This window comes from Falco rusticolus, chromosome 9 (genome assembly GCF_015220075.1).
Source record: "Falco rusticolus isolate bFalRus1 chromosome 9, bFalRus1.pri, whole genome shotgun sequence".
Taxonomy (NCBI): domain Eukaryota; kingdom Metazoa; phylum Chordata; class Aves; order Falconiformes; family Falconidae; genus Falco; species Falco rusticolus.
The window spans coordinates 27,014,918-27,042,483 of NC_051195.1; the positions used below are offsets into that span (position 1 = coordinate 27,014,918).

Here is a 27,566-nt window from a genome sequence, read left to right on the forward strand (position 1 = left end):
AATTATATAGTAATATTAGTAAAAAGTTTACAGAAATCTTTAATGCCCTATAAGCCCAGCAGTTATCCTGATATATAAGACACTTAACAGAAGATGACTTGTGAGACTGGGACAGCATAGCTGCTTTATAGGCTGGTTTCAAATATTCAGTACCGCAAGAGAGAATGCAGAGTCTTAGAATTTTTTCCCTGATGTTCAGTGGCACGTATGTATGAACAGCAAGCAAAACCAGAAAAATTCTGAGAAAATTCTTGCAAGACTTTCAGCAGAACCTAACCCTTACCATGGGAAGTGCCAATTTGAGCATGTATGACATGCTCTACAGCCATGAGATAAAAATATTTTCCTCTCATTACAGATCCTTCATAAAACATAAGAAATGCTTTTTAGGACAACTTTTCTGCATTTCTCCCACATCATTAAGCACACTGCTTTCCCTTAAAGCAGCAGCAATTTGCTAGTATCTTGCTACAAGAGTAAAGCATCCTTGTTCTGCTAAGCAGTAAGTGATTGAGTGACTTACTGCAATTGAATTTCACATCCAAAAAAAAAGAAGTGAAAAGGCTGAAACATAACTGACAGCAATGACAGCACAGAGAGCCAACACAGTGAGGGGTGAAAATGTATCTTGGAAGAAATGACTGAAAGCAGTCCAATAACTGGCCATAAAAAGGCACTGTTCCAAAGGATGCCCCAGAAATCTGCTGTTTGGAAGAGGCAATTTTTCATAAGCTTCTGTAACAAGTTTTTATGCATAGTCTATACTGACAGATAAAATACCTTTGATGAAGAATAGTGATAAGCTGCCACTAAAGCTGCCATCCACACTCTGAATACTATAAGATCATGTTTAAGTAGGAAGACTAGGATGGTGGAAAAAATAGAGAGTGATCTAGTAGCATACAACAGCCGCTTTGGAGCTGGCTAGAATTTTAGTAGGGGAACACAGCTAACTTCTCAAAAAAGCAAGAACAACAATGCATTCCAAATGCTACTGCTAAGCACTTCCTTTTCCTGAGGCTGAAGGAACTAGCAGGCCTAAGATTCTTGTCCTAGAGAGCCACTACCTGCTCACAACAGAAAGCAAGCCCAGCCCACATTATCCCTGGTAAAGGCTACCAAGAGAGGAATACCATTTAACCCAAGAAATGCTAGCTTATGTCATGCTTCATAGAGGAGAATAAATGCTGGAAGAGATGAACTCAGCTGCCAAGCTTAAAGCATCCTGAAGACTTCAACAGCAGAATGCATACAGACCTATCTACCAGAACAGTGAAGCTTGTTAATGGAGGAAGACTGCAATGGGATTATAGATGGACTACCACTCTTTCCCCAATATTTTCCTGCCCATTACACAGCAGAAAATACTCTCATCTTCAACCCAAGCCCTGTCAAACTCAAAAAATCCTTACACTATCCTAAGGGGGGAAAAACCCAAACACACTCACAGAGTAAGGAATAGAGACACCAGTGCAAAAATAGTAGTCAGATGCTCTATCGTGACTTCTGCAGATCTTTAAGGCACCAAGGCATAGCAGCTACTTGCCAGCTTGGATTGTTCAACTAGAAAACATGCTGTCACCTCAAAACAAAGTTTAAAATCTTCAAAAGAAGTCCTGAAAGTCATCTGACCTAATACCAAATCCTGCTATGCCTAGTCATCAAGGATAGGGTCTAATGCTGAGTAAAGTTGATGAGAATCTAGAAACAATAATAACTAAACTTTACTACAAAAGTAGTGCTTTCTTTAAAAACAGCAAGGAAACGTTAAATATTTGGGAGTATCAAGCTAATATTGGTGTGAGCATATGGTTACACAAGTGGTATTCACCATATATAGGTTCTGACTTCCTCTAACCACAGGATGGCAGTTTAAGCCAGATTTTAACAAGCTTTATTAAGAAGCCCATGGATGACTAGAACCCAGTAAGTAGTCAAACATGTTAAAGCGAAACATACAATAATTAACTAGAAAGTGTACCAGAAAGATCTAGTGATTACCAGAAGTTCAACATATTTATATATTCTCAATTACGTCTCAAGGAGAAGTGTTTTACACTTTAGTTAACTGCACTACATAAAGGCAGAGATAAGAGTAAAGGACAGTTCACAGAATCCTGCTGGCAACCTTCTGTCTCGTGGATGAAGTTAAATGTTTCACTGCCAGCCACCACCTATTGTGCTTGAATCTTGCCTTATGAGGCTGTTAGGGCCTTTGCTTCTACCCAACTTTGCTAAATCTGTGGGGGATGTCTTATTCTATCTCATTGGGTTTCAGTCTATAGTTAGTCAAAGACTTCTAGACTATAATTAAAAAAAAAATATCTTTCAGGACAAATTAATCTTTTGCAACCAGTTGTTTAGGCATATCCCTTTTGCAAAGACGTCAAAATTCAGTTCTCTTAAAGGCTTTGTTCAATATTACAATAACCTCACTTTTTCAAAAGGAAAATGTGAGAAGTCACCAAGGCTCAGTGGCTTTGCTGTGAGCCCCTAATTATACAAACAACCTTGTTACAAACATTTGTTTTATTTCTTTAGGGAGAGAGGGCAAACAAGGCCCTCTTAAAAAGTGCAAATCAAGGTAAAACAGTTACTTATATAATAAGCACCTTATTAATTAGCAAAATGTGTAATGTTTTAGTAAACATTATTATTATCATCTATTAACAGCTTGGCATACAACTAACAACTTAAGCTACTGAGTGCCTGCTGGGGGGCAGCAGCACTGATTCTTACTATCACTTTTAGGAAGAAAAACAAAAGTGACTAAACTAAACCAACAAAATCCAAACTAAGAACTCCATACACACACAAAACAATTTCCTTCCAAAACTGAAACATGCCTTGAACAACATGATTGAAGAGCTGAACAACTGGTCAAGTACAAACATACAAAGCAAACACCGAAGAATTCTATCAGCATTAAGTTAATGCCTTAAACATTTCATGGATTTTTGTACAATGCAGATAGCATACTATATAGGGAAAACATTTTCTTTAGCATTGTTTGACAAAGCTGTCAATCAGAAACACAGAAAGTAACAGAGATGATGCAACTAAGAAATTATGGTTTAAAGACTCAAGTTACTTCCATTAATGTTCCTTTAAACACTTTAATTATGCTTTAATTGCCTGTAGTACTAACAAAATGGTGTAGCAGTATATCTGTAAGCTCCTCCTGATGAGGAAAATGAGAACGAAAAGAAATTCCTTTAAGTCTTAACTTCTCTCAATGTCTAATCACAAAGCAGCATAATGTCAAGGTATAACTTAAGTAGTGAGAGGCTCAATCAGCTAGAATTCATATACTAATATTTACACTGGCTGAAAAAAGAAAAGCTGCCAGCATGTTCAAGATACTGCAAGAACTCTAGATGGCAAGATCACACACAGCCTCTTCTAACAGGTAACATGACCTTCTAGGAAGGTCGGACACCCAAATGCTGACAAGTTAAACTATCCGATTTATGTACAAGAAAGATTTAAAGGAGGATGGATTATTATTTGAGGTTAACACAACTGTCTTAAGTTCTATCAACACTGCCAGATTTAGAAAAGGAAGACAGCTTCAGACCTCAAAGTAGTTTTAAAAGCCATTCTTGCCGTAATGCATCTGCAATCTACTGTATTAAATTCTTATAGCATTCCTCACCCTCTAGGGATATTACACATTTCATCATGTGCTAAACCCTGGGGTTTGACTGTCTCCATGGTTTCCAATACATCAGATTTACTTGCCAAGCAATAAAAGTATAACAAACAAGTAACTGTATCTGTCTAACTTCAGTCATTTGGGGCCTCTTGGAAAAACTACCTTCAACTACACTGTTGGTAACAGTCTTCAGGACCTAAATTCTACTCTTTGAGAAGATGGCACTTGCATCATTGTTTTCGGTAGCTCAGTCAATATTGTCTCCAGTTAGACAGTGACAAATTAAACAAAGACATACCAAATGTTTATGAAAAAAACACACACAAACATTTAATCAAGAACAGTGCACAGAAAAGGATTCATTTGGCTCTGAACTTACTGAGTTAGAGGATAGAGGGAGGATTTGTGTGAAAAATATCAATGCAGGCAGAAGAAAATTGATCTGAAGCTCTAGAACACAGGAGGTTGTTTCTTAGTAAAAGAGACTCAAAGTATGCTACAATGCTCTAAGATACCCTATAGCTTAATTAATATGCTAAAGATTCCCCAACCAATGTTCCCTGAAAACTTCCTAGTTTTGTTGAAGAATTTAAAAATACTAGCACTGAGGCTAACCTTGACATCAAAACAATTCTGCTCACAGCATATTACTTGCTTGAAAATACTGTCTATGGACCAAGGTTAGAAATCGCTGCAAAACTGCTTCACTGCTGTGTCAGAATTCTGCAATTAGCTGTGCCATTCAATGAACAAAACTCACAAATTTTTCCTATATTAGTCAAGATGTAAGTGCTTGGTCAACTTGAAGGAATAAAGGTTAAATTTAAATTCCTTTAAGTTCCATGACTAGGAATAACAAGGATTAGACCTTCATATCTCCCACAGAATTTACTTTTCCATAACAGAAGGTTAACATGTACGTATTATGCTTAATCAAGCACTAACCATACCTGTGTTTTCAGAGATTGATACAAAGATCTTTTTTTAATCTGTTGTTTTCAACTGGAATGTTACATACAGTTCCCAGTCTCAAAAAGATGATAAAAATATGTAGTTTCTATTAAACTAACATTAAACAACATTACTTTGCACTGAGGGAAAGGGGAAAATAGTTGCACCAGAAAAATACCAACACTAGTATTTGTGGTACATGTACAGAGTAGATGACAGATGTTAGAAATACCAGGAGTGACATAGATACAAAATAGATCAACTTTGACTTTTCTAAGACTGTAACAGTCTTGACATTAAACTGTTGCTGTGACAAGCAAAAGATAAAAGACAGAAAATGCAAAGGTACATTCCATTCACAAAGTCTAGGTCATGTGAGTTCAGTCTCCTGCAGAAGTTTTCCTGTTATCATACAGGTAATATAAAAATACAAAATAATCATTAGGCACAATATCTTTAGTTGCAAAAGTAAACACATTAGCATAGATTTAATCTGTTAGAAACCAAACTTATGGCTACTTACTTTAGATCCCATTCTTAGCCAAGGTAATTGTGAAATAAAACTTCAATTTTTGTACGGTGTGCCTAGAGAACTTAATGGTTAAACTCACCATACAAGGTAAGCAATTTTTCTGTTATGTTCTTCCAAAGAAAACAGAAGAGGAAACATAGTCCTAAAGCTGCAAAAATTGGCAGGAAGACTCCAAAGCAAGCAAATGGCTTTGAACTCAAAGAGTTTATACAACAGACACTATTACTCAAGTTATTCTCAGTTTATAACTTCTATTTTTATTAGATAATTTACAGTCTAAGAGAGCAACCCAAAAAGCTCTACTGAAGTCTTATTCTCTTAATATACATAATAAAAAATGACCAATTTGAGACCTAAAAATTACAAGAAATTTTAAATGCCAAGATGATACATTCTTGGGATATTAATACCTCAAGAACAACAAAAAAAAACCCCACACTTAAAAGTGGCAGACATTGAAAACTTGGAAATGTCTTTTCTCTGAGTAAATGTGAACAAAACTCCAGGGTGTCCAATCATACCATTAAGTAACTCTCCTCGTCACTCTGTAGAATTGACTGTGTGACTCACCAGTAGAACAGTCACAAGCATTGAGCACATGGCCATCTATAATTATATCCTTCACAGAAGACTAACTTATGTTGGCACATTTTAGTCCAATATAAAATAACCACTTCTAAACAGAAGTATTCAGACCCCAAGAAGAGGCATTTATAATAGGAGAAACAAAGGAGGAGAGATCAGGAAGGTATGTAAACATGTTACAGGTTTAATAGAGGATTTTTTTTTTCTAAAAAGATTGTGAAGAAATAGCTACTGTATTAAAATGGCTTTAAAGGAAAAAAAAAAAAAAGTCACTGAATGCCAGCCGTTCTCATACATAACAACTGTTATTCCCTACCTTCACACTGTGTTAACACTTTCTTTTAACACATACACCTTGAAGAAGAGATGCATGACCAAAGGGAGAAACAGGCACAGATACATAAAATGAAAACACCAAGTAGTTCATAATGCTTATCAGCAATCAATCAACTAAAGGCCTAGAAATGCTAATGACACTTATCCAAAAAGTTTGTTTTTAAACATAAGCATATACCAAGATTCCATGGTTGGCCCTTAAATCAGTTGGTAGTTAATTATCTTAATTATAAGTTTCCCTATAATAAGTAAGATTTTAAATTATAGACAAATGAACAGCTAGCCACAGACTTAACACAACTTCAGTACAAACTTTTTTTTTAAACCAGCATTTCAAAGCGGAGATTTTGATTGGAATTTTTCTTATTCTATATTAGTGTTAGGCAGAAAGTGTATAACTGTTCCCCCAGAATCACTAACAAAAATCCTGAGCGTAAGCACTTTCACTGAACAGTAAAAAGTTGTCAATGAAATTCACTCATATTAGCATTAAAGTAACATGAGAACAAAAAATCTTAGAGAAAAGGAAGAAAAAAACGATCCCAGTCCAACTAGATGGTAAGTCATCTTAATTTTTAGGAACAGATTTCGGAGCAGACGCTGCAAAAAGGTTAAGTACAGATTTGCCAGAAGGCATTAGTGGACTGTACCTCCCATACTGAGACCTCCAGCACAGCATGCTCGTGTCATGCAGTGCAAATTGAGCCCTAATACTGTGTTGTCTCCCTATTTAAATTGGGGTTGTGTCTAGACCTGGTATCAGAATTATTTGGATTGGAAGGGATCACAGGAGGTCTCGTCAGATGTTCTGCCCAAGGCAGAAGCAACCCTTAATTCAGACCAGACTCTTGGAGCTTTCTCCAGCTGGGTCTTGAAAAGCCCCAGGGACAGAGATCCACAGCTGCCCCAGGCAACTTGTTCCAAAGCTCAACTGCATCGCTCCCCATTCCCACATGCTGAAGCCTTCTCTGCTCAGATTTCTAATCCTTGTTTCTCATAATTCTGCCAGAAACGTCTAAAAACAACCAGACTGTATTTTGAACAACCTCCTTGGTAGGTATTAGAAAGTTACTAAGTCTCCCCAAGCCATCTCTTCTTCAGGCCCAGTTCCCTCTAGCTGCTCCTAGCAAGTCACATGCTCCAGCCCCTTGACCATCTTATATAACCTTATTAACAGTTTCATCTAGAAAAATTAGCCAGAAACAGTTTGCTTTAAAGATTTTAACCCCTTCAGATTGGGTCTTCTCATTCTTCTGCACTGAAGATGGACTTGCTCCTTGTAGCAAACCACAAGTGTCAGTAAAAACTGAGCAAGTCATGCACTCTTTTGATAAATAGGTATTGCATCCTGTAACAAGCTGGCACCCAACTCATTCCGCTGCTGAGAGGAGGAAAACAAGATGCACCAAAAAGCTCTTACAACTTGCATATCAGGAACTTCCCACCTGCTCTGCAGTACAGTAAGACCATAAGCAGGTTAAGTTGTCAGAAGCACCAAGCAAACAAGTCCTAAACAGCCGGCATATTCATTACCATTTTAATAATTACTTGAAAAGATGTTCCACAATTAATACCTGAACCTTTTGATAGATCTTCCTCTGTAACTCATACATATATTTATTCAATACATTTGCATTAATTGTCAAAAGTTTTAACTTCAGTGAGCACTGTAAGACATGCCAAAGGAAACAATCACAGTTAAACACTATTTAAAGGTCTGAGCACTTTCATGAGGAAGATGTCATTAAACAGGTTTTTGTATAGCTTTTTTAGATTAAGCATCTGAAAATATTATTTGAATGCCTTGATAATACATGGAATACCAACATTTTAGTATGAAAATGATAAATAGTCTCTCAGAAGTTTCCCCACACTTAAAAAGGAGTAATAATTGTCTACTCTCTGCAGGTAGAAGTTAACAGTTACGCAACAGTTGAAATATGTTTGCTCCTAAGCATATCAAAGTAGACGTCAAAGATGGAAATATAATGCGTAAGACGACAGTCAAAAGGTTAAGATAGTTTATAAATAGCATGCTGACACAGTACAGATGGGCAAAAGTTATTCTACAGGTCTGCAATAAATCTTCACTAATCATTTTTACTGATAAGACACAGGAAGAACTTAATCTACACAGAAACTTCACCATGAAGAGAACTGGAATAGCAAGGGATTTACCTGGGATGAAGCAATAACGGAAAAGTCAAGCAATTATAAAGTTATTACTGTTTCAAACTTTCATTCTCTAAACCCACTTTAAGATACACATAATTTTACTTTTTCCTTCCTGTATAAATATCAGCCTCCAATCAGCTGGGTAAAGACAGGGAAGAACACCTTGTTTCCTTTCTGGTAGAGATTAACCCAGCACAGCCCATTCTTGACCCTTACATTCTCTTCTTTCTAAGCATCCTACAGAAAGCCAGGTACTTGTATAGTTGCTGATAGAGGACTTTCCCCGGCTTCTGCCTGAAGTCTAAGTCTTCTTTAAAAGAGTTTAACTGTTGTGTAGAAAGAAAACAATTCCTTCAGGTAGGGCAATGAAGAGAGGTGTGCTTAATCAGTGCAAGTGGAACAGACTGAATAACTGCAGAGACAGTAAATAGTTTGCAAAAAGTAAAAATACTATATAAATCCTCCAAAGTGTATTATTACACTGCGTATCGTACCTGGTTGAACTCCAGTCCTCCAACGATTTACTCATGTGTCAACTTTAGTTCAGTGAGATTATTCACAGTGCGGAACATCCAGTACAAGTTTAAGGAGTTCAGAATAAAGGTCTTTAATCAAAGAACACACTGCACTAATTAAATTGCCTAGGCTGTAGCATTAAGGTCTTAATCTGAACCCATGTCTTCGGTTACTAAAGTATCAACAGTTAATTATGTACATAAACCTAAATCAGTGCCGGGACTTCCAGAGGGAAGGAAAAGATTCATACCCACACAAACACCACCCCCCAGGCTAAGCGGAATGAAAGGAGCAACCTAAAATTACATACAAAACCACTGCATATGCTTTTTTCTTTAACAAAAACCAACAAGCTACCATGAAATCAGGTGACAGTTCAGAAAACTGAAATAGAAAACCCATGATTTCACTACTTTGAAACTGTTGAACCTAAATTGCTAGCATTTTTCTGATAAATCAGTGCTTTGACAAAGAGAAAATGTAATTGCAATGGTATTCCTCTCCTGGTACTCTTAAGATCTTAAGCCAACTATAATTCTGCATTTTAACTGCTTTTGAAGCCTACCTGCAATTTCAACTCCATTGTCTCTGTTAAATATGGAATGGCAAGAAGAGATGACCAAAGTCATATGATGTTGGTCTAGTTCCTATCAAGGAGGGCTGCGTATCAACCACAGTTGAACCAACTGCTACCCATTCAGAAAATAAAGCATACTAATTCAAAAGTTAAACCATGCTTAAAATTACCACTACAGTGATTCTTCAGCATGTACCTGCACAAGCCTTCAACAGTTGCTTATCACATTTTGACTAACATCTTCTAACACTGAAAAATTGTAAGGCAGAAGTGACCACAGTCTGACCAGCTGGCAAATACACGAGAAAGTAGGAGTTGTCTTTATGTCAGATAGCATAAGGAGTACCACAAATCACTACCACAGAACATGCCTTAAAAAAAACCTACAAAACAAACCCCCAGCATTCAGAAGCCTTGGTATAAACAACTGTAAGAGCAATCCACACATAATCCAACTTAAGTCAAGAGAATAAAGCTTAAAAAATATGAGCACATTTTAGCATTACAGCTCACATTAAGGTAAATATAGGCAATGACATAGCCAGGAAAAGGCTGGTGTGTGGCTAAGCATTTGTTGGGTTTTTTTGAAGACAGCAGATTGATGAGATTATTTTCACAAACAAAAAATCAGAAGTCATGTGATGGTGCATTTATCATAAAAGTAGCAATTATTTTTTTTTAATTTGACCACATTAAAGAATTTTTAAATCACTCAAATACTTGCAGTCTACATTTTCTATCAACGTGGGCCCTGCTACTGACTTAATTACAAGAACATGTTTTGTAGCTATTTTTCAAATCTTGTCACTTCAGCAACTGCTCAACGAACACAGTTAAGAAGACTACATAGTATGACAAATAGTTAGTAGTTTTGTTTTCTCCTATGTATTCTAACAGCAACTCTGGTGAGACCCAGTCAAATGTTCTGTAATAAGGCTAAGCAGGACAGGATCACAGTCAACTGATGTCCTGGCAATAACATGCAAACTATTACAGAAAGCTGTGAAATAGCAAACTGAAAAATGTAGCTATATACATAACTTACAGACAAACTGAATTTACACATTAGTTCTGCTTAAAAACATAACTATAAATAGGAAAAGTCAAGTCAACTTGTATTTGACAAGCAAATGACACAGGAAAAATACTACGTATTTAAAAGATTAAGTTTTTAATCAAATAGAGCACCAAAATCTGACAGGAAGTTCAACATCTTACCTTTGTAATTACCCACAAGAATGAAAGTGTTTAAAAAACACATTAAGAAGCCAGAATACCTGTTGTGACAGGTACTACACAGGGCAGCTAGAAGAAACAATTAGAAGTGTTCAATTGGAAGAACTGTTGTCAAACAGTGCTGAGAGACAGAAAATGTATAGAACCTAATTGAATAGGAAACATGAAAAAAAGACCACAAAAGACTTAAGGGGTTTTTTGCGCATTTGCAAAATTATAGTTGAAAACACAAGGATTGACTCAGGTCATGATCTTGGCATACTAGGCACAAGAATTGCACTGTAAAGTTTTAACGTCCTAATACCATTCAGAATACAGTATTTCTGGGTATTTCCTTTAAAAAAAATGCTTTTACATTTGAAATATGTATAGCATATCAAATGGCCTCTGCCTGTTAAAATGTGACAAGTGCATTAGGACTGACTTTCAAGTAAATTTAGCCTTGTGCACTCAATAAGAGTAATACCTCTAATTTGTAAGACATTTTCATGTAATATGGCAATTTTATTTAAAGAAATCTTGAAAAAAGTTTTTACATTGATTAATAGCATATAAAAAACCACTAACATAATTTCAATTTTTAATGGAAATTCCTATCATTCTGTAATTTATGCATGAGAATTACATGAATAAATGTATTAAAAATAATAAACCCTCACCATTTAGACAGACCACTAACCACTGCCTTCAAGTGCACGCATTAGTCTGGGAATATGGCCCTTCACCATAGACTGCAAAGAATTCTGCATGCAGAAGATGATGATATTTTAAGACTATTATCTAAGCCTGTTATTTAAACATGAAATAGAAAAAGAAAAATGACAAGAAGGATGGAAATTCCAATTTTGAGGCCAGAAAGGATCATGATAATAATCTGGATTAGTTTCTCAAATGCTGCAGATGAGAACTCCAGAATGTAGTTCATGGTCATGTCTACTTCTCATATGTCTTGCATTTATGCCCTAGTCAATCCTTCAGGCAAGTATAAAATCCTTAACTAGAAATTTCACCTTATCCCCTTACAACTTAACAGCTATTTACCCTCTATTACAAACACATGGTTTGCCTCCAGACTGAAATAATGCAGGGAAAAATAGAGGAGGACAGAACACAAAACACACAAAAGAAAGATGAATCCCAGGCAACAACGTTGAGATTCTACCAACACACTCCTTATACTGAAGAAATTCAAATTGCTTTATTAAAGGAAAAACCTACTTCAAGTCATACAGATGTATGACCTAAGAGTCAAGAGAAGCAGCCAACTGTTCTCTCACAAATACATACTTAAAGAACTTGCTATAGGAGCTCTGACCATTGTATACAAATCAGCACATACATTCAGACCTGCAGCAACACCTTACTCCTGATGTAACAGTGTATCACCACTCTCAGCGTAATCATCTAGGTATTGGAAACAAAAGAAAACTCCATTTAGGTTTTGGAAACAAAAGAAAACTCTTCCTTAACTATTAGAATCAAATTCGAGCCTTATTCACTGAAAAGCTGTTTTCTGAATGCTTCAGTAAGAGATCCAAATTTGATTTAAAAGTATGTGCTTTGTGTTAAGTTATAATGCATTAACAGTTACTCTCAAGCTTTTGCATATGCATTTTTAAATCTTACCCAGGAAAACAACTGTCATTAACAATAATGGTAACAGGATGGGAGAGGCATTTCAACCCCTCAGAATCCCTACAGGTGATTCATCCATGGGTTATGCCCCCTAAGGTGAAACATTGAAGGTTTATCATCTTTATTATTGTCACATACAACATGAAAACAGTCACGTATGACCTTCAGAAATACCAGATGAATGAAAATTGGTTTATTCTAACATAACCCTACTCCATAAACCCAATACATAACAGAAAAATTATTTACAGTGACTGCATTTTGAGGTCTTGGTTACTCCAAAATCCTTCTGTTGGTATTGTACTACACTCTGAATTACATTCATATCCTAAATACTTGGCTCCCTCTTACCACTCCAGTCACCACTCCTCCCACTACTATTTCTAACGTTTCCTATACTGAGCCCAATGAATTCTTATACAAAAGCCACACTCTCTCGTCATACCTCCTTTTTTGCTACCTAGGTACTTAAAACTTGTTCCCCATTGTCCTTATTACTAAGAAAGTCAGGGACACTTTCCAATTGTTTTAAACGTTAGCAACTCTGCTACTCCAAGTTTACTGGAAAAAGTCTTTCAAAAGGGCCAGAGATAAAAATTACTATTTCACAAAGCTGAAAGGATACAAGAACTGGTTTGGCCACTAGTTAACTATTTCCCCTTTTTTAAATTAACGATTTAATCTAATAGTTGTTCACAACACAGATTATAAACACCACCTTACAGCCATTTCCCAAAAAAGTGAACTAGGACTTAATGGTGTGATGTAACAGACACATACAGTAGAGAATCCACAGATTATCATAGTTTCCTAGAACTCCAAAACATAAAATATTATGTATTATTGGACTACCAACTTCAGGTTTTTTAGTTTCAAGGAGTTTATTCTGCAGCACTCTTCCTGATCTTTTTCTTCCCCTTCCTCACCCCCCCCCCCCCGCCCCCAGTCCTACCTTCCTCCTCCTAACTGTTTTTGCCTTCCTTAACTCTTGACCCTTTTATTCTCCACATTCACAGGAAATGTATCAAGCTAATACTTTATGGATAAAATTTGCCTCCTTCCTGTTACTTCTTGGAAATGCACTTAGGGCTTCTGGCTGCTAGCCTCCTTGACAGGCCCTGTTCTAAATTATAACCTAAATCATCCCATTGTCATCTCTCACTTCTCCAGTTTTTCTAAAATGCAACTTCGCCTCCCCCCAACTCACTTCTATCTTTCTAACTGAAACTTCTCATCCCTACCTGCCAGAAGCACAAATTCTGCCCCTGCCTCACATAGTTTGTATCTCCATCGCTTGCCTGATGACAGCTTGTATTTCACTAAATCCTATTTCCTTAGAGGTGACCTGAAGAGGAGAAAAACACCAGGGTTTTTTTATGCTTCCTTATGATTTAAGCCTGAGAAGTTCATCAACAGAAGTCAAATTCCTTTTGGGTCTCCACCTTCTGGGATTATCAAGACTCTCACAACTCCTGCAATAACAGGCTATCAATGTGTTTTTATTGTTTATAGGGATAGGTCTCAAGGGCTTCCTGGATGACTCAAAATAACACACCAGAAATCTTAAGCCCTCAATGCCACATACTCAAATAAAAGCATAAAGAGAAAACAAGTGCAATATAAATAATTGAAGAGTTAGTGTCTTTCCTCCCCTACATTTAAGTCAAAGTATCTTCCAGGTTGCACTTTTTAACAGCACTCCATAAAGCAACTGCAGGCTTTCTTCAAAGATCATAAAATCAGCAACAAAACGCACAAAGCCAGTTAAGGGTTGGTCATCTTTTGGTGTCTTGTTTTCCGTGCGTGCCAATGCTTTGCACACCTACAGCACCTCCCAGGCCCACCGAAACGGGCCAGCCCCCGCAGCCCTCCGCCCCCCTCCAGCCCAGACACACCTCCCGCTGCCCAGAGGCTGCCCAGGCGACCCCTCCACACCCCGCACACCCCCGCAGGCACCACCTCGCACTGATTTACGACACAATTCGCACGACATCGCCCGGACCACCAAAGTTTCCAGAAGCCGAAAAGTGAAACCGGACCCCCGCCCCCCACCCAGGCCTTGTCCTGCCGCGCCTCGCTCCCCCGCCAGCAGCAGCAGCAAGAGTCCCGCGCCGCAGCCGCCCACCCCGACCCGCCCCCCCCGCGGCCCGGAACACGCCCCAGACAGCGGGGATCCGCCGCCGCGGGAGGCCCGGGAGACACACGCCCACGCCGAGAGCTCCCTCCCGCTGCGCCCCAGCGCCAGCCCCTGCCCGTACCTGTCCATGGTCTGCGGCAGGGCCAAGCCCGTCTGCTCCGACATGGCTCCCAGGAGAAGGAGCGGGCCTAGCCGAGGGCCCGGAGCCTGACAAAGGCGGCCCCAGCGAGGCCGCGCGTCACGCGTGTGGCGGCGGAGAAAGGCCGAGGAGAGGAAAGGCACCGCTACAGCTCTCCCGCCAGGCGGCCGGGGCGGCCCCTCCTTCCACGGGCGGGGACGAGGCGGAGGGCCGGTCGCTGAGACACAACACAGCCGCACGCAGAAGTGCGCGGCCCGGGCCGCCGCGCTGCCGGGGCGAGGGGCGGCGGTGGCGACGTCTCTGTGAGGTAAGCGCCGAGCGCAGCCGCGACGCCCGTCACCGCCTCCCGTTCACCACAGTGCGCCTGCGCCACCGAGCGAGCGGCAGCCTCGCAGCCCGCCGGGAAGTGTAGTCCTGCTGCCGCCAGGAGTTTAAAGGTCCGGCGGGGCGCACCCCCTCCCCTCTTCCCCGCGGCGCCCCGCTCCTTCTCCCCTCCCTATGCCTCTCCTCGCCCCCGTCGCGTAATCGCTGCCCGGTACCGCGCGCGGGGCAGGTAGGAGAACGCGGCAGCGGCGGGATGGCCGCGCTGGCGTGCGGGGATAGGCGGGGGGAAGGTCAGCACTTGGCCTGGCCCCGCGCCCTGTGTGGCGGCTGGGCCCATCCCGCCGTCGCCGCCCAGCTTCCCCCCAGGGCCGGCAGGGGGTGCGGGAGGGCCCGCGCGCCCCCGCCCGCCTGCTCGCGCGGCGGCGGTCGCTGTCCGCGGCGGCTGAGGGAAACGGCTCTCGCCGGCGGCCGCCCCCCTCGCAGGCGGAGGGAGGGACGGGGGGAGAGGCCGGGCCGCCCCCTCTGCCCCCACACTGGTTACGCAGGACGCGGGGACCCCCTCGGAGACGGAGCACCCTTTCCCCTGCCGTTCTCTCGCCTGCCGAACAGGTGCAGGCGGCTGCCACCCCCGCCTCGGCCGGCCGGCCTCCCCGGGACCTGCCCTTGGGAAGAGGGGGCCTGGCCAGCCGCCTGCTCCGGCTGGGCTCGGCTAGACAGAGAAGGGCGGCGGCTGCCACGGCGGGAGGGAAATTAATCCCTTTCCGAGGGCTCGTTGGCAATGACAAGGGCAAGCGCCCGGCGCCCTTGTAAGTGGTCCTTGGCGCTCGGCGGAGGCCTGGTGGCCACTAGCTTCTGTGTGAGCGGCTGAGGCATGGGGTGGCTGGTGCTAATGACGCCTCTCGCGTTTCAGTTTGTAGGTGTGCTTCCTAATGGGAAAAAAAATCTTTCAGAAGTGCTTTTAAATTTTGTTGTATTCTCTGAAGTTAATATAGAGCGTCACAGTCTGTGAAACTGGAAATTTAGAAGCTGAAAAGCTGTTACAGAGCGAAGAGGTGGATAGCATTTGGAGAGAAGTTGCCCTGCCCTTTTATCTCCACCACGGGCATCTCCCACTCTTTACTTCTCAGTACAAGTGATGTGTATTTGTATGCATGTGAAGGTTCTGCATAATGTCATGTTCCCCAAGCAAAGGGCAATACCCTACTTTTCAGAGGCAATTGTGACATTCCAGATTCTTGGGAAGGTTGGTTAGTGAAGATCAACTCTGAATACTCCTTTTCAGACTTTATTTGTTATATATATATAATAAAAGCTCTTGTGTAATAAGTTTTGTTACACATAACTAGCCCCCGATCCCTTCTGTAGATTATAACTTTGTTATACTGCAGTTGCTGTAGAAGGTAGTAATTCATGAGGCCAACCCCACAACTCTACGATTGCATCAACCTACATCTGTTCTTGGTTAAGACAAGTAGCATTTGCATGGTGCATATACATGACTATAGAGATCAGGTAGAATAGGAAGGAGTCTAGTGAATATACTGGATTCTTTGTGCTGTCCTTAGCCAGGGAAAAATCTGTCTGGTTTTGAGAGTTTGCTGAGAGAAAGTTGTAAAAATGTGTGTTAAATATTTGGACTTGAATTTGTAAGCTGTATTTTATGTATGGAGTAGGGAGGGTGTTGTTTATTTTCTAATTGCTACAAATATAAATGGGAATGCTAAAGCAATTACAGTGATGTAAATGTTCCTTCCAGGAAGTATGTATAGAAGCAGGTAGGAAGAAGGCATCATGCTGACATCCTGTCCCAGAAACTTTATTTTGTACTTATTCTTGGGACCGTAACATTCAGTTTTGCTTGCACTGCTGAGAAGTCTTGGATGTACAGTGGCCTGAGTAAACCATATGGGCATGACTTCCTGGAAGAGAACCTAATACACATTGTCCCAATTACAGCTGTTCATGAAACATAAGAGCATGAAACATAGATATCAGAGTTTCTGGTTCCTAATCTTGGTTTGGAATAAGCGCATTGTATGTTGGCCAGAGCACTGATCAGCTAGACTAGCCAAATGCTTAGGTTTTATATATTTATTCTCAAATACTAGAAATGGAAATTGTGAAGCTGGTTTTATTCCTAGGATTATGTGATTTGTGCAATTTCTGTATTTTGGCTTTGGAGTGGGAAGGATATGCTAGTTGCCTGCCATGTAGTATACAGCTATGAGGTCATGATGAATAATAATGGCTGTGAACAATACTTACCTTAAGAAATGTAACCAGAACCCAGCATCACTTGGCTACCATTTGAGGCTGAAGAACAGTCTGTGACAGGTGGCTGCTTTTCTCTCATGCTGGCATGGGAAGATGTGATGAGACTGGACAAAACTTGAATATCAGATCAAATCGTGAACACTTAGTAGGTTTGGACATCTTTACTTTTTTTCCAAACATGAAATACAAAACTGTAATAGGATACATGAAAATGTGATAGGTTAAGGAGTGATGTTTTTAAACTGAAAGAGGGTAGATTTAGATTTGACATAAGAAAGAAAGAACTTACGACAAGGGTGGTAAAACTGGAACAGTTTGCTCAGAGAGGTGGTAGATGCCCCATCCCTGGAAAAATTCACCTAGCAGTAGCTGTATTTGAGCCCAGAGAACTCTCCTGGGAACAGACTCCCTTTTGCCAATGCAAAATGAGAGGAAATGGTTGCTATTAATTGAGATTTGACTGAGCTCATCCTCGCTTATACTAACTGGAGATGGCAGCCGTTTTGAATTAAACAAACCTGCACATTTGAAGGCAAGTACAGAACTTAGTGAAACTCACCAAACCCAACATAAGCTATTTAGGGCATAAAATTGAGCCCAAAATTTGGCTATCAGATTTATGTCTAAAGATCAACTAACTACTAAATGGTTTGATAACAAATTTATACAGGTTTAAGCTTAATGAAGAAGTTGACAAGCAATTACTGTAAGAATAATATGGTGGTATATTAAATATCTATTTAAGCAAGGGCTGAAAAAGAGGCCAAATAATGAAGGAGCAGTACCTTAATACAGTTCTTTTGATCTGACAACATTAAGACTGTTGGAATTATTCACTGTTTTCAACAAAGCTAAGTAATCTGACAATACCGAAGTATTCTATTTTGGCAAAACTGCATTTTAACTGCTATGTATGTAAAATTAAATTACCAGATCAATTAGGCATTTTTAATCTACTTTATTCCATCTTTAAAAAGATAAGGAGCCCTCAATTAAGCTAAAATGAAACAAATCTAAACTGAGAAAAATGTTTCTACAATAAAACTCAGTTTTTCAGTAGCATAATAGTTCATTTTAACTATTCCAACTAACTTCAAGCTAGTTGGAATACTCACTTTCTGCCAAAAGACTAGCATGGTTTGTTAATAACAGTAGGCTTAAATTGCTTCACAATGAATTCCATAAAACAAAAATTCACTCAATACAATGTTAATTGAGATAATTGGACTTATTTGGGCCTTTCTTACATTTGTTTCTTTGTAACTGGCCAGGACCAGTAATTCAGATACCAGACTGAATTAAGTTCTTCTGTTCTGATACAGTTTTTATTATCTTCTAACTTCCAGTTACGAAAGAGTTGGCTGGTAGAAACAAAAAAATGGTGTTCTTCTAGTGGCTAGTTGATCAAAAACTGTCTTTAGATCCTGATTTCCTTTAGTTCTGGAGTGCTTATCCATTTGTGATTATTGTAATGAGCACTCTCCTTATCTTAATAATTGATCTAAAAAGTGAAGCTGTCTCCTAGGAAGCACTGACGGTAAGGGTGCGGTCCCTTCCACATGAATCCTCAAATCATCTGAAAAGCAGTAACCCAGAAGTAAATAGGAACATGAAGGAGGGGTATGGAATGCCTAGAGCCAGCCCTGTGGCAGCTGGGGTATTTCAACAACTGAGGTATTTTCATCTGCTTTAAGAAAGCAGTTTTCCTGCCCTTAATGATTCAGAGTAGCACAAACAGGTTAGAGCAAGTGTTGAGAAATTCTTAATTACAGCATTGATTTAAGGTGGCAGACCATACAGTTCAACATAAACAGACTGTAGAAAGCAAAGACATAAGTGTTTTAACAACCCATTTTCAACTGCCCTAATTTGTCTTTCTCGGTTTTAGTCATCTCTCTTTCACCATAAAGCTGTGTGTATTACATCCTTTGAAAAATCAGCCTGCATTTTTATTAAACACTGATATTTTCACACTTCTGATTTCAACAAAGTAATTTCCATACAAACATTAGTGTTTGGTCCTGAGCAATTACTACTGTGAATAATTATCCAGAATAAATATCCAGAATAATTCATGGACTACTACAAGACAGAACACAAGTGCTGGTAATTGAAATTCTGAAAACTTTACCCAACCTAAATTAATCATCAAAATATTACAATCTTATGAGAGGAGCTCCTGTCAGGCTGTGTGTTGATAATGGAGGTTGGAGATATGTGGATAGTGGGTAGTGGAGGGGAGACAGCTGAAATGTGGAACCACAGCGTACAGAGTAGATAGAATGTTAAATTTGTACCTTCCTTTTTTTCCCAGTAGCATATTTTTTTTGTAGAATTTTCAGTGTATTAACGATAATTCAGTAATGAAAAAGTGGTAACTTAGAAAAGGGAAACTATTCAAATGGTACAACTTTTTGTCTATATGTTGATTTTGATTTGATTTAAATTTTCATACTTGACCTATTTGTTTTGGAGTTTTAGAACATTTTTAGAAAGGATATTATGAGAGGTGATTATTTAATATTTTCTTCAGCTAAGCAACATGACACAATCTCCTCCATAATAGCTGTATATTTTATAGGTGGTATGAGCTTATAATTAATTTGTTAAACTAGAAGTTTGGGAAGAAATTTGGAAATAGTAGAACTATTTCTTTGTCTAGTGATTGTTATTATGAATGGGCAGCTATTTGATCAGAGTTTATAAACTGTCAAAAGTTCTTATCTAGTTAGTAATTTTCAGCTCAGTCTCACAGATATTTATCTTCTCAGAGCTGGTGGTTCAGACTGCAGCAATTTTCCCTGGAAAGAGGGAGTGTGCACATATTTTCCTTTTGAGTCCTCTTCCTTCCAGGGTAGGTAGCAGTGAAATGCCATCTATAGATAAAGACTTCAAACCCCATGATTCCTTGGGAGAGCATGCGCTGAAAGCTTCCAGTTGTCAAAGTGCTCTTGCCAGAGTGGTCGACTATTTGTCATATACCAAACCTGAAAGAAGAAAATAAATATATTGTCTTTTTGTTGATCTTTAAATACAGAAAATCCAAAGGTAACTGTTCCTTAAAAATTTCTGTGTTGACTGCGTGGGTTACTGCATGCAAACAGACCTGGTATTGCTATGGGGATATAGATTTCCTGTACTGGATTGTAAATTGTACAGATACTTACACCAGCAAATAATCAAGAGGTACTGCATATTGGTCCAACATTAGGCATTGGCTGGCCTGTCTTTCAAAGTCGTTTTTTATCTAGTGTTTTTCCATTCAGACTGGAAAGGTAGGTCTTGACCTTGACGAGAGGGTTGAATTGTGCAGTGATTTTTACCTTTAAGAAGCAATATGGAAATGAATGTGGATTACAGTCCTAGGATAAAGTTCAAAAACAGCTAAGTCAAGGTACATATTTGAAGCAACTGTTGTGCTAGCCACTATGGATAACCTGGTGACTAACTGATTTAAGTATACTTTATTGATGACAGAATGTTAACATTTCAGCTGTTATCTTTGTCTCTCTAAATGTGTTTTTATACATATAGGTCAGAACCAGGGAAGGGATACATATAATCTTTTTCTCTATGTGATGTGGAATCATCAGTAATTTTATGTAGCCTTAGGAGTAGTAGTGATTTTGGTAGAAATGAAGCTAATTGAAAGTTACACAGGGCTTGGTGTATTACGTCTTTCTGCAGTATGGGTTTAAACTGCGTAGCAAGGTTTTCTGCACCCCCAGTAGCAGCAGCAGAGCTGTTTGTTACAGTTGCAATAATTTAGTCGAATCATTCTTCTTAGGAACTTGCCTTAATGTTCGTGAACCCTTGCTGTTGGCTTACATATTGAACAGGTAAATAAGAGGGAGCATGACCAGCAACTTAACTGATAGCAGAAACTTGTTCTGACATGCATTTTGACTAAAAAGTGTGTGTGGCTCAGAAGAGATTTAAAAGAAAGAAAAAAAAAGAAACAAAAAATGTTAAAGATACACATGGACCATTTTTAAACTGTTACTGTCAGAAACCAGAGGGTTGTCTATTTCACTCTGCCACTTTTCTTAAACAGTTTATTGATTCGGCTTTACTTTGTTACATTAAAACAACAATCCTAAAAAAATTTGGAATCTTAGGAATGTACATGTCATACAACTGGCTCAGTAGAAATGCCATTAGGTATTCAGTGATGACCATCTTTGAACATAATTATTCAATTAAGGTAAGTGATTTCTGGCTCATTTAAAATACTTTTGAGATTTAGAATGGTCTCTTCATTTGACTAAAATTCTGCAGAATGTGGAGGTTCCTGTTCTAGTTTCATACAATCGCTGTTCATTGATGTCTGTATATGCATTAGCTCTCTTGTTTCAAAATAATAATCGAATTATGTCATCTGGCCTGTTTTATATGAAACACCTTTTTTAGCAGATATAAGTCTCAACCATTCTACATACATTTACTTTTTAAAATTTAAACTTATGTATTGATTTAGCAAATAATTTTCATCACTAGTCTTTGTCTTGTGCATATAAAGATGGCTTTTAAAATGTGGCATGTCTATATTTTAATTTTCAATTTGCCCTGGTTTTATTTTTCATTGTGAAAGCATCAGAAACATTGGCTAATAATAACTCCCAGATCTGCTCGTTTTGACCTTTTTTTTTCACAATTAAAATATTGCTGATGGTTTCATATATCTAGAAATATAGTGCGTAGAAATACCTTTAAGCAAACGACTGCTTTGATGTAAAATAACGTTTTACACGGAAAGAGCATAAGGTCACTGAAGGCAAATATAACACTCATCGGTGGCTTTGTACATGTGTCTCCACTCCCCCCTGCCACCACCACCCCCCCTCCACCCGTCACTGCGATCGCTTCTGGTGCCCTAAGCAAGCAGCGAGCTGTGCGGCAGGAACAGGCCAGTAAACGATCGTGCAGCTGAGAACCGCTCCCGTGTCAGTACGAGATTTCGTGTGTGCTTTCTCTCTGATAAATTTAAATAATGGAAAAGCTTGTTCGGTGATTAAGGAAAATCGTACCCGGCTCCTTTAAAGGTCCCCTAATAGAAAAGGGGGTGGAGAAGAGCGAAGACTGGTGTCTTTTTAACCTTGCTGAAGGACGCAGCAGTATTTATTGACGTATGCAAATAACCAAGGGGAGGAGGTGGCGGAGGAGGAGGAGGAGGGTGCTTGGAAAAACAGGAACCAGAATCAGTTTCTCATTGCAGGGTGAGAGCTCTGAGTTCCGGTGTAAGAGAAAAGAGACGTGGCGAAATAGCTGTATATCTCTGCCCTATAAGCACATCTCTCATTTAGACTGAAGGGAAACAAGGCATCAAAAAGGGTGAAGCATCTTGAAAAATATTTTAAAGGCAATCTAGCACGATCAAAGGTTACATATTACTAAATGGGGGAGGGGGAAGATTACGGGTCTGCCTTGCAATTTGCTGTAGCATAGCACTAGCAATAGGATGAGATTTTTGGCTGGCAAATGATTAAAACAGCTTGGTTTGTGGTATGAATGACAATGTTAATAATCTGTCTTTGTGGTTTTTTCCCCTACTGTTTCAGCTGCGCAAACCATGCAGGATGATTTACTGATGGACAAAAGCAAAGCCCAGCCCCAGCAGCAGCGGCAGCAGCAGCAGCAGCAGCAGCAAGATCCAAACTCAGCAGAAGCCCCCTCTACACCCATCTCGTCGGAGACATCCAAACCAGAAGACAACAGTTCAGTGACTAGTATCGGCACATCGGCTCCTTCCCAAAATAGCAAGGAGAAGATGCAGATGGAGTCTCCCATTTTGCCTGGCTTGAGCTTTCACCAGCCTCAACAAGAACCTGCAGCCGGCACCTCCTTGTCTCCCTCCTTCGGCAGCACCTGGTCTACAGGGACCACAAACACGGTGGATGATAGCTTTTTCCAAGGGATTACTCCAGTCAATGGGACAATGCTTTTCCAGAATTTTCCGCACCATGTCAACCCTGTATTTGGTGGCACTTTCTCACCTCAAATTGGCCTAGCTCAGACTCAACATCACCAACATCAGCAGCAGCAGCAGCAAGCGCAGCAGCAGCAGCAGCGGAGGTCACCTGTAAGCCCTAATCAGGCACCTTTCGCTCAGAGAAATGCTGCTTACAGCCATCAGCCCATCATGACCAGCAAACCGTCTTCCTCCTCTGCCTCCTCTTCTTCTTCCTCCAGCTGGAATAACCATCAAAATGCAGCTTGGAGTACACCTTCCAACCCTTGGGGTGGGCTGCAGGCTGGTAGGGACCCTCGAAGGGCAGTTGGAGTGGGGGTTGGCGTGGGAGTGGGGGTCGGCGTACCCTCCCCCCTCAATCCCATTTCACCCCTTAAAAAGCCGTTCTCCAGCAATGTCATTGCCCCTCCGAAGTTCCCACGGGCTGCACCCTTAACCCCCAAATCCTGGATGGAAGACAACGTGTTCAGGACGGACAATGGCAACAATCTGTTGCCTTTTCAGGTAAATTACTATGTACACCTTCTACATGGTGACAGCTATCACAAAGGTGTATTTTTTGCAGGGATGTATTTCTCCATAACTCATAACTGCATTGAATAGTCACCGTATATGAAAGAAGTGGGATTGATCCTGGGGAATGCATACACAAAGATTCCAAATTCTGGCTTAAGGTTTATAGTCTTATTTTTCTTGTAACTTTTTCTTAAATGTGACAGGGCTTTTTGGGTTGGTGGTTTTTTTGTTTGTTTTTTAGCATCCAAAAGGTAGTAGCTTGCCTTCAGGAAAAACAGGTTTGGCAGACTATGTTTCCTTGGTGCTGCATGTTACAATTTTTTTCATATTCTTCCATATGTGAGAAACAGGAGGCATTAAAATTGCTGACTTCAGTTTTCTAATTGGCCTGTTAATTTTAACCAAAGATGCTTCTTGACCTGAAATACAGTTAATTATTTTATCACCATTGAAATAACTAATTGTCCTTATGTTGTGGTGGGATTTAGTGGGGAGTCTGTTCGCATGAGGTATACATATGAAAAACTGTATACATCTGATATGTACACCCTGCTGTTATATTCACAGTGGACGTTTTGAATACATCTAGAAGCAGCGTGGGTGTGTATGGAAAGAGTGGCGTATCTGTCCTTTCCAGTAAGGAAATGCCTAATACAATTGACGTGATTTAGAAACGGCAGGGAGGTATTGTATAAAATAAACCATTTTATGCTGTTCAAAATATTTGCAGAGAAAAGAGACAATAGGACACGACCTTCACAGCCATATTGCAATGGAGTCTATTTACTAGCTACATAGCTCTGAAATATTTAAAGCTGCAGTGCCCTTCACTGTTTTTTTAATCTATGACGACAAAGCAGATCAATTGCAGCTGAAACTGGGCCACATAGAAGATTTGCAATTTTAATGCAGAATGAAACCTGTCATGGTGTGAAATCCGTTTTAAGTTGAAAAAAGCAGAGCATGCACTTGCAGTTATATCTCTACAAGGTGAAGTGAATCTCAGATTTCTTCTAGGTTAGCTATTTTAGTCTCAGACAAATCAAAATTTTCTGTTTTGAAATACAGTGAAATTGTTCATGTATGCCTTTTCAAAGGTCCTAACTTGTAAGATCTTTGTAAGAATAAGTTCTATTTCTCAACAAAGTATGAGCTCTCAAGCATTTTTAACTTATCAGTATAGTAAGAGTAGCATCTAGATTGACACTTTGTATTAGAAACAAAGTTAAAAAAATTAATCAAACAACATACACAGTGCCTATTACTTTAAGAGACTGCTGAAGTAAAATATATGCATTCCTGTGCTCTTTCCAGTCCCATTCAAAGAGGGCACCTTATAGTCAGCCTGAAATTTCATTTTGCTGCTTCATTCTGTTTAAAGGGAGAGTTGCTAATTTTTTATTGGCTACCCTAAATGAAGGCGGGGTGGCTTCTGGTGAACTGCTAGGCAATGTCTCTGAAGCACCTAAATCTGGAGAAAGATTATACTTCAGACGCAATATGCCTGGTGAAACTACTGTGTTGCACAGAGCACAGCAGCACAAAAGCTAATGAATATAGCTCCCAGTCGTGTTTTAGCAGTGGGAAATGTGTTTAAATTTACAAGTATTCTTTTATTTAAATTGTCTACATGTAAGACATCACAAATTCAGATAAATTTGAATTAGTAGCAAAACCAACAGTAAATGGTCTTATTTCTGTGGTTTTGTTGGTGAGACACTTCTTTAATGACTACACAACTTTATTATTGTGACTGTAAATTGTCACAAATTAAACTAGCAGATATTTGGTCTTCACTAGGGAAAAAAACGATAAATTATTTTAAAGAAAAGTTCCTTTGATTTTAAGATCAGGGTTTTGAAAAGCGAAGGTATTAGTCAATATGTAAATTTGGAAACTTGTTTTCTTCTCTGTGAACTTAACCTGGTGTTTTCCTGTTCAGCTGAAAGCAAACACTTAGACTGCTCTCTACACCAGCAGGAAAAACAACCTGATTTCAGAGACTCAGAAAACTTGTATTTTTTTTTCCTATTAGGCTCTTCTTAATACAAGCTGTCGTTTTTTGTGTACTAGTTTGTAATCTAGGTTAATGTTGATTGCTCCTATACTTAACAAGTTGCCAAAGAAGTCCTGAAACCATACTATCAATAGGAAGCAACTGTTCAGTTAAATTGATAAATATGAAATTCAAATTTATGTAAGAGTTTTAGTATTTTGTGCCTGGATTCTGGTTGCCTTTTTTCCTTCTCCCCACCCCCCTCAGAAATTGGGCAATATGTTGAATCAGTTGACACAGTAAGTTCTCTTGTCAGCACTATCAAGTAATTCTGGCAGGTCTATTGATGTACATCTGCCACCCTTCATAACTGAGTGTTTTTGATCTGCTTCAGAAATACCTTTCAGTAAGCTTGCTAGCAACACATTAATGTGCATTAGCGAGTTCTGTGCGCTAACCTATTCTTTTCTCTTATGTTGAGATTATAAGACTTTAAAATTTGTGGTGAAGCTCAAGATGTTCTAAGTAAAAAGAAAAATATTAATATGTTCACTGGTGGAATTAACATCAGTGATACCTATTTTTTAATTCAGGTCTTTGCAGTTATCACAAATTTTAAGCAGAAAACCAAGGTTTGTGCTCCAAGTCTCTAATGAAGACAGCTGACACTCAGCTACTGATATATGTAGTTCTAGGAAAAAAATGCTGAGTTTTAAAATGTTTCTTTTAAGATCATGTATATAAAGCAATATGCCAGATGTCTTCATCCTGAATTTGAGTAATGCATTAGTGCACCTTGTACATCAAAACCAATTGGTGTTTGACCTAAGAAACTCTGCAGAACATATCAGAACATTTAAAATGTCAATTGGCAGGAATTCTGTTGGCATCTGCCTTGTGATTGGTGTTGAAAGGCAAGTAAAATGCTTTGAAGGGGACTGTTGTCATATACTTACTAAGAAAAATTGATTGTGCTGTATAAAAAAAAATTTGAAGATGCAAAGTTGAAAGGGAGGAGAAAAGAAGTGATCAGTCTCAAATGAAATTTAATGTGGCACATAAGAGTTGGATATGAGATCACAGGAATAGATGTGAAACAAGGCCAGATATAAAATACAGAAATGTGTCCGCTTTGTTCTTCTGAATATTCTTCCGCTTCAGAGTGGTTTGGGTGAAGGTTGTCGGTTGTGATTGTTACGTGAACAAGCAATTATGCTAGGTGATCCTCATTTCTGGCGTTTGAGGCAGATGTTAACTGACTGCCCAGGGATCTAGGCAACAGTTCAGTTCTTTTTTACAGCAGAGTGGTGGGCCTTGAAGGGAGTTATTGTCATCCTGTGCTTCTGAGTTGCTCCCAGAATTCTCTTTTCCTTCAGTTCTCTCAGGTAAATAGTGTATGGCTTTTGGCCATGTGAAGATACTGGGACACAGCTTGTGTGGTTAGGAAGACTGATAGTGCCTGAAATAGGCCCTTGGAAGCATGGATAAGAAATTCTCTTTATGGTGGAGAAGACAGAAAAGGAATTAAATGTTTGGAGACCAGTATGCTAATTAAGGAAGTCTACCCTGTGAATTTTTAATAACACCACCTTATCAATTTCCCAGAAATTCCAAGTTTTGCTACTTTCTGAAATAATGTTCTGTAGAAACAATAAAAAATGCATAATTGCAAGTTTTAGATTTAAATAATGCATAGCAATTTGGTGCTCTGAAGAATCTGGCATACGTCAAGTCATACTTTAAAGCTTTACTGATAAACACTTCTAGCAGAAATAAATAAGGTGATACTTATTGTCGATAAAGAGTTGTAGCTTGCTGTCTTTTGCAGGGAGACTGAGAAAGGTTTTGTGGGGGGAGGTGTTTTGGTGTTTGGGTTTTTCTCATTGATTTTAATAGGAATTGGGTATAGATACACTAATTAGTAATACACTAGCAGTCACAAGCACTTTGTGTTCCACTAAACGCACTCTAGTTGTTTGTTCAGTGGAATGAAGGGCAAGGGAATGGCCACTGT

At 39.4% G+C, this 27,566-nt stretch overlaps 2 protein-coding genes across 7 annotated transcripts in view; one reads left to right on the top strand and one right to left on the bottom strand.

Moving 5' to 3' along the window:
- The window catches only part of MARCHF5 (membrane associated ring-CH-type finger 5), a 30,046-nt gene extending 15,265 nt beyond the window's left edge, over positions 1-14,781 (bottom strand). Inside the window, exon 1 of the mRNA XM_037400495.1 lies at positions 14,457-14,781. Coding sequence (XP_037256392.1) covers positions 14,457-14,500 — 44 coding nt within the window. The 5' untranslated portion in view covers positions 14,501-14,781. The remainder of the gene's footprint in view (positions 1-14,456) is intronic.
- Positions 14,782-14,832: 51 nt separating this feature from the next.
- Positions 14,833-27,566, top strand: part of CPEB3 (cytoplasmic polyadenylation element binding protein 3) — a 92,349-nt gene continuing 79,615 nt past the window's right edge. For 4 of the 6 annotated variants that reach the window (XM_037400488.1, XM_037400491.1, XM_037400492.1 and 1 more), the window contains exons 1-2: positions 22,262-22,403; positions 22,631-23,544. In XM_037400488.1, the coding sequence (XP_037256385.1) occupies positions 22,642-23,544 (903 nt within the window). In that variant the 5' untranslated portion in view covers positions 22,262-22,403; positions 22,631-22,641. Of the gene's footprint in view, positions 14,912-21,936; positions 22,016-22,261; positions 22,404-22,630; positions 23,545-27,566 lie in introns of those variants that run through there. The other 2 variants (XM_037400489.1, XM_037400490.1) reach the window with 2 other exon arrangements.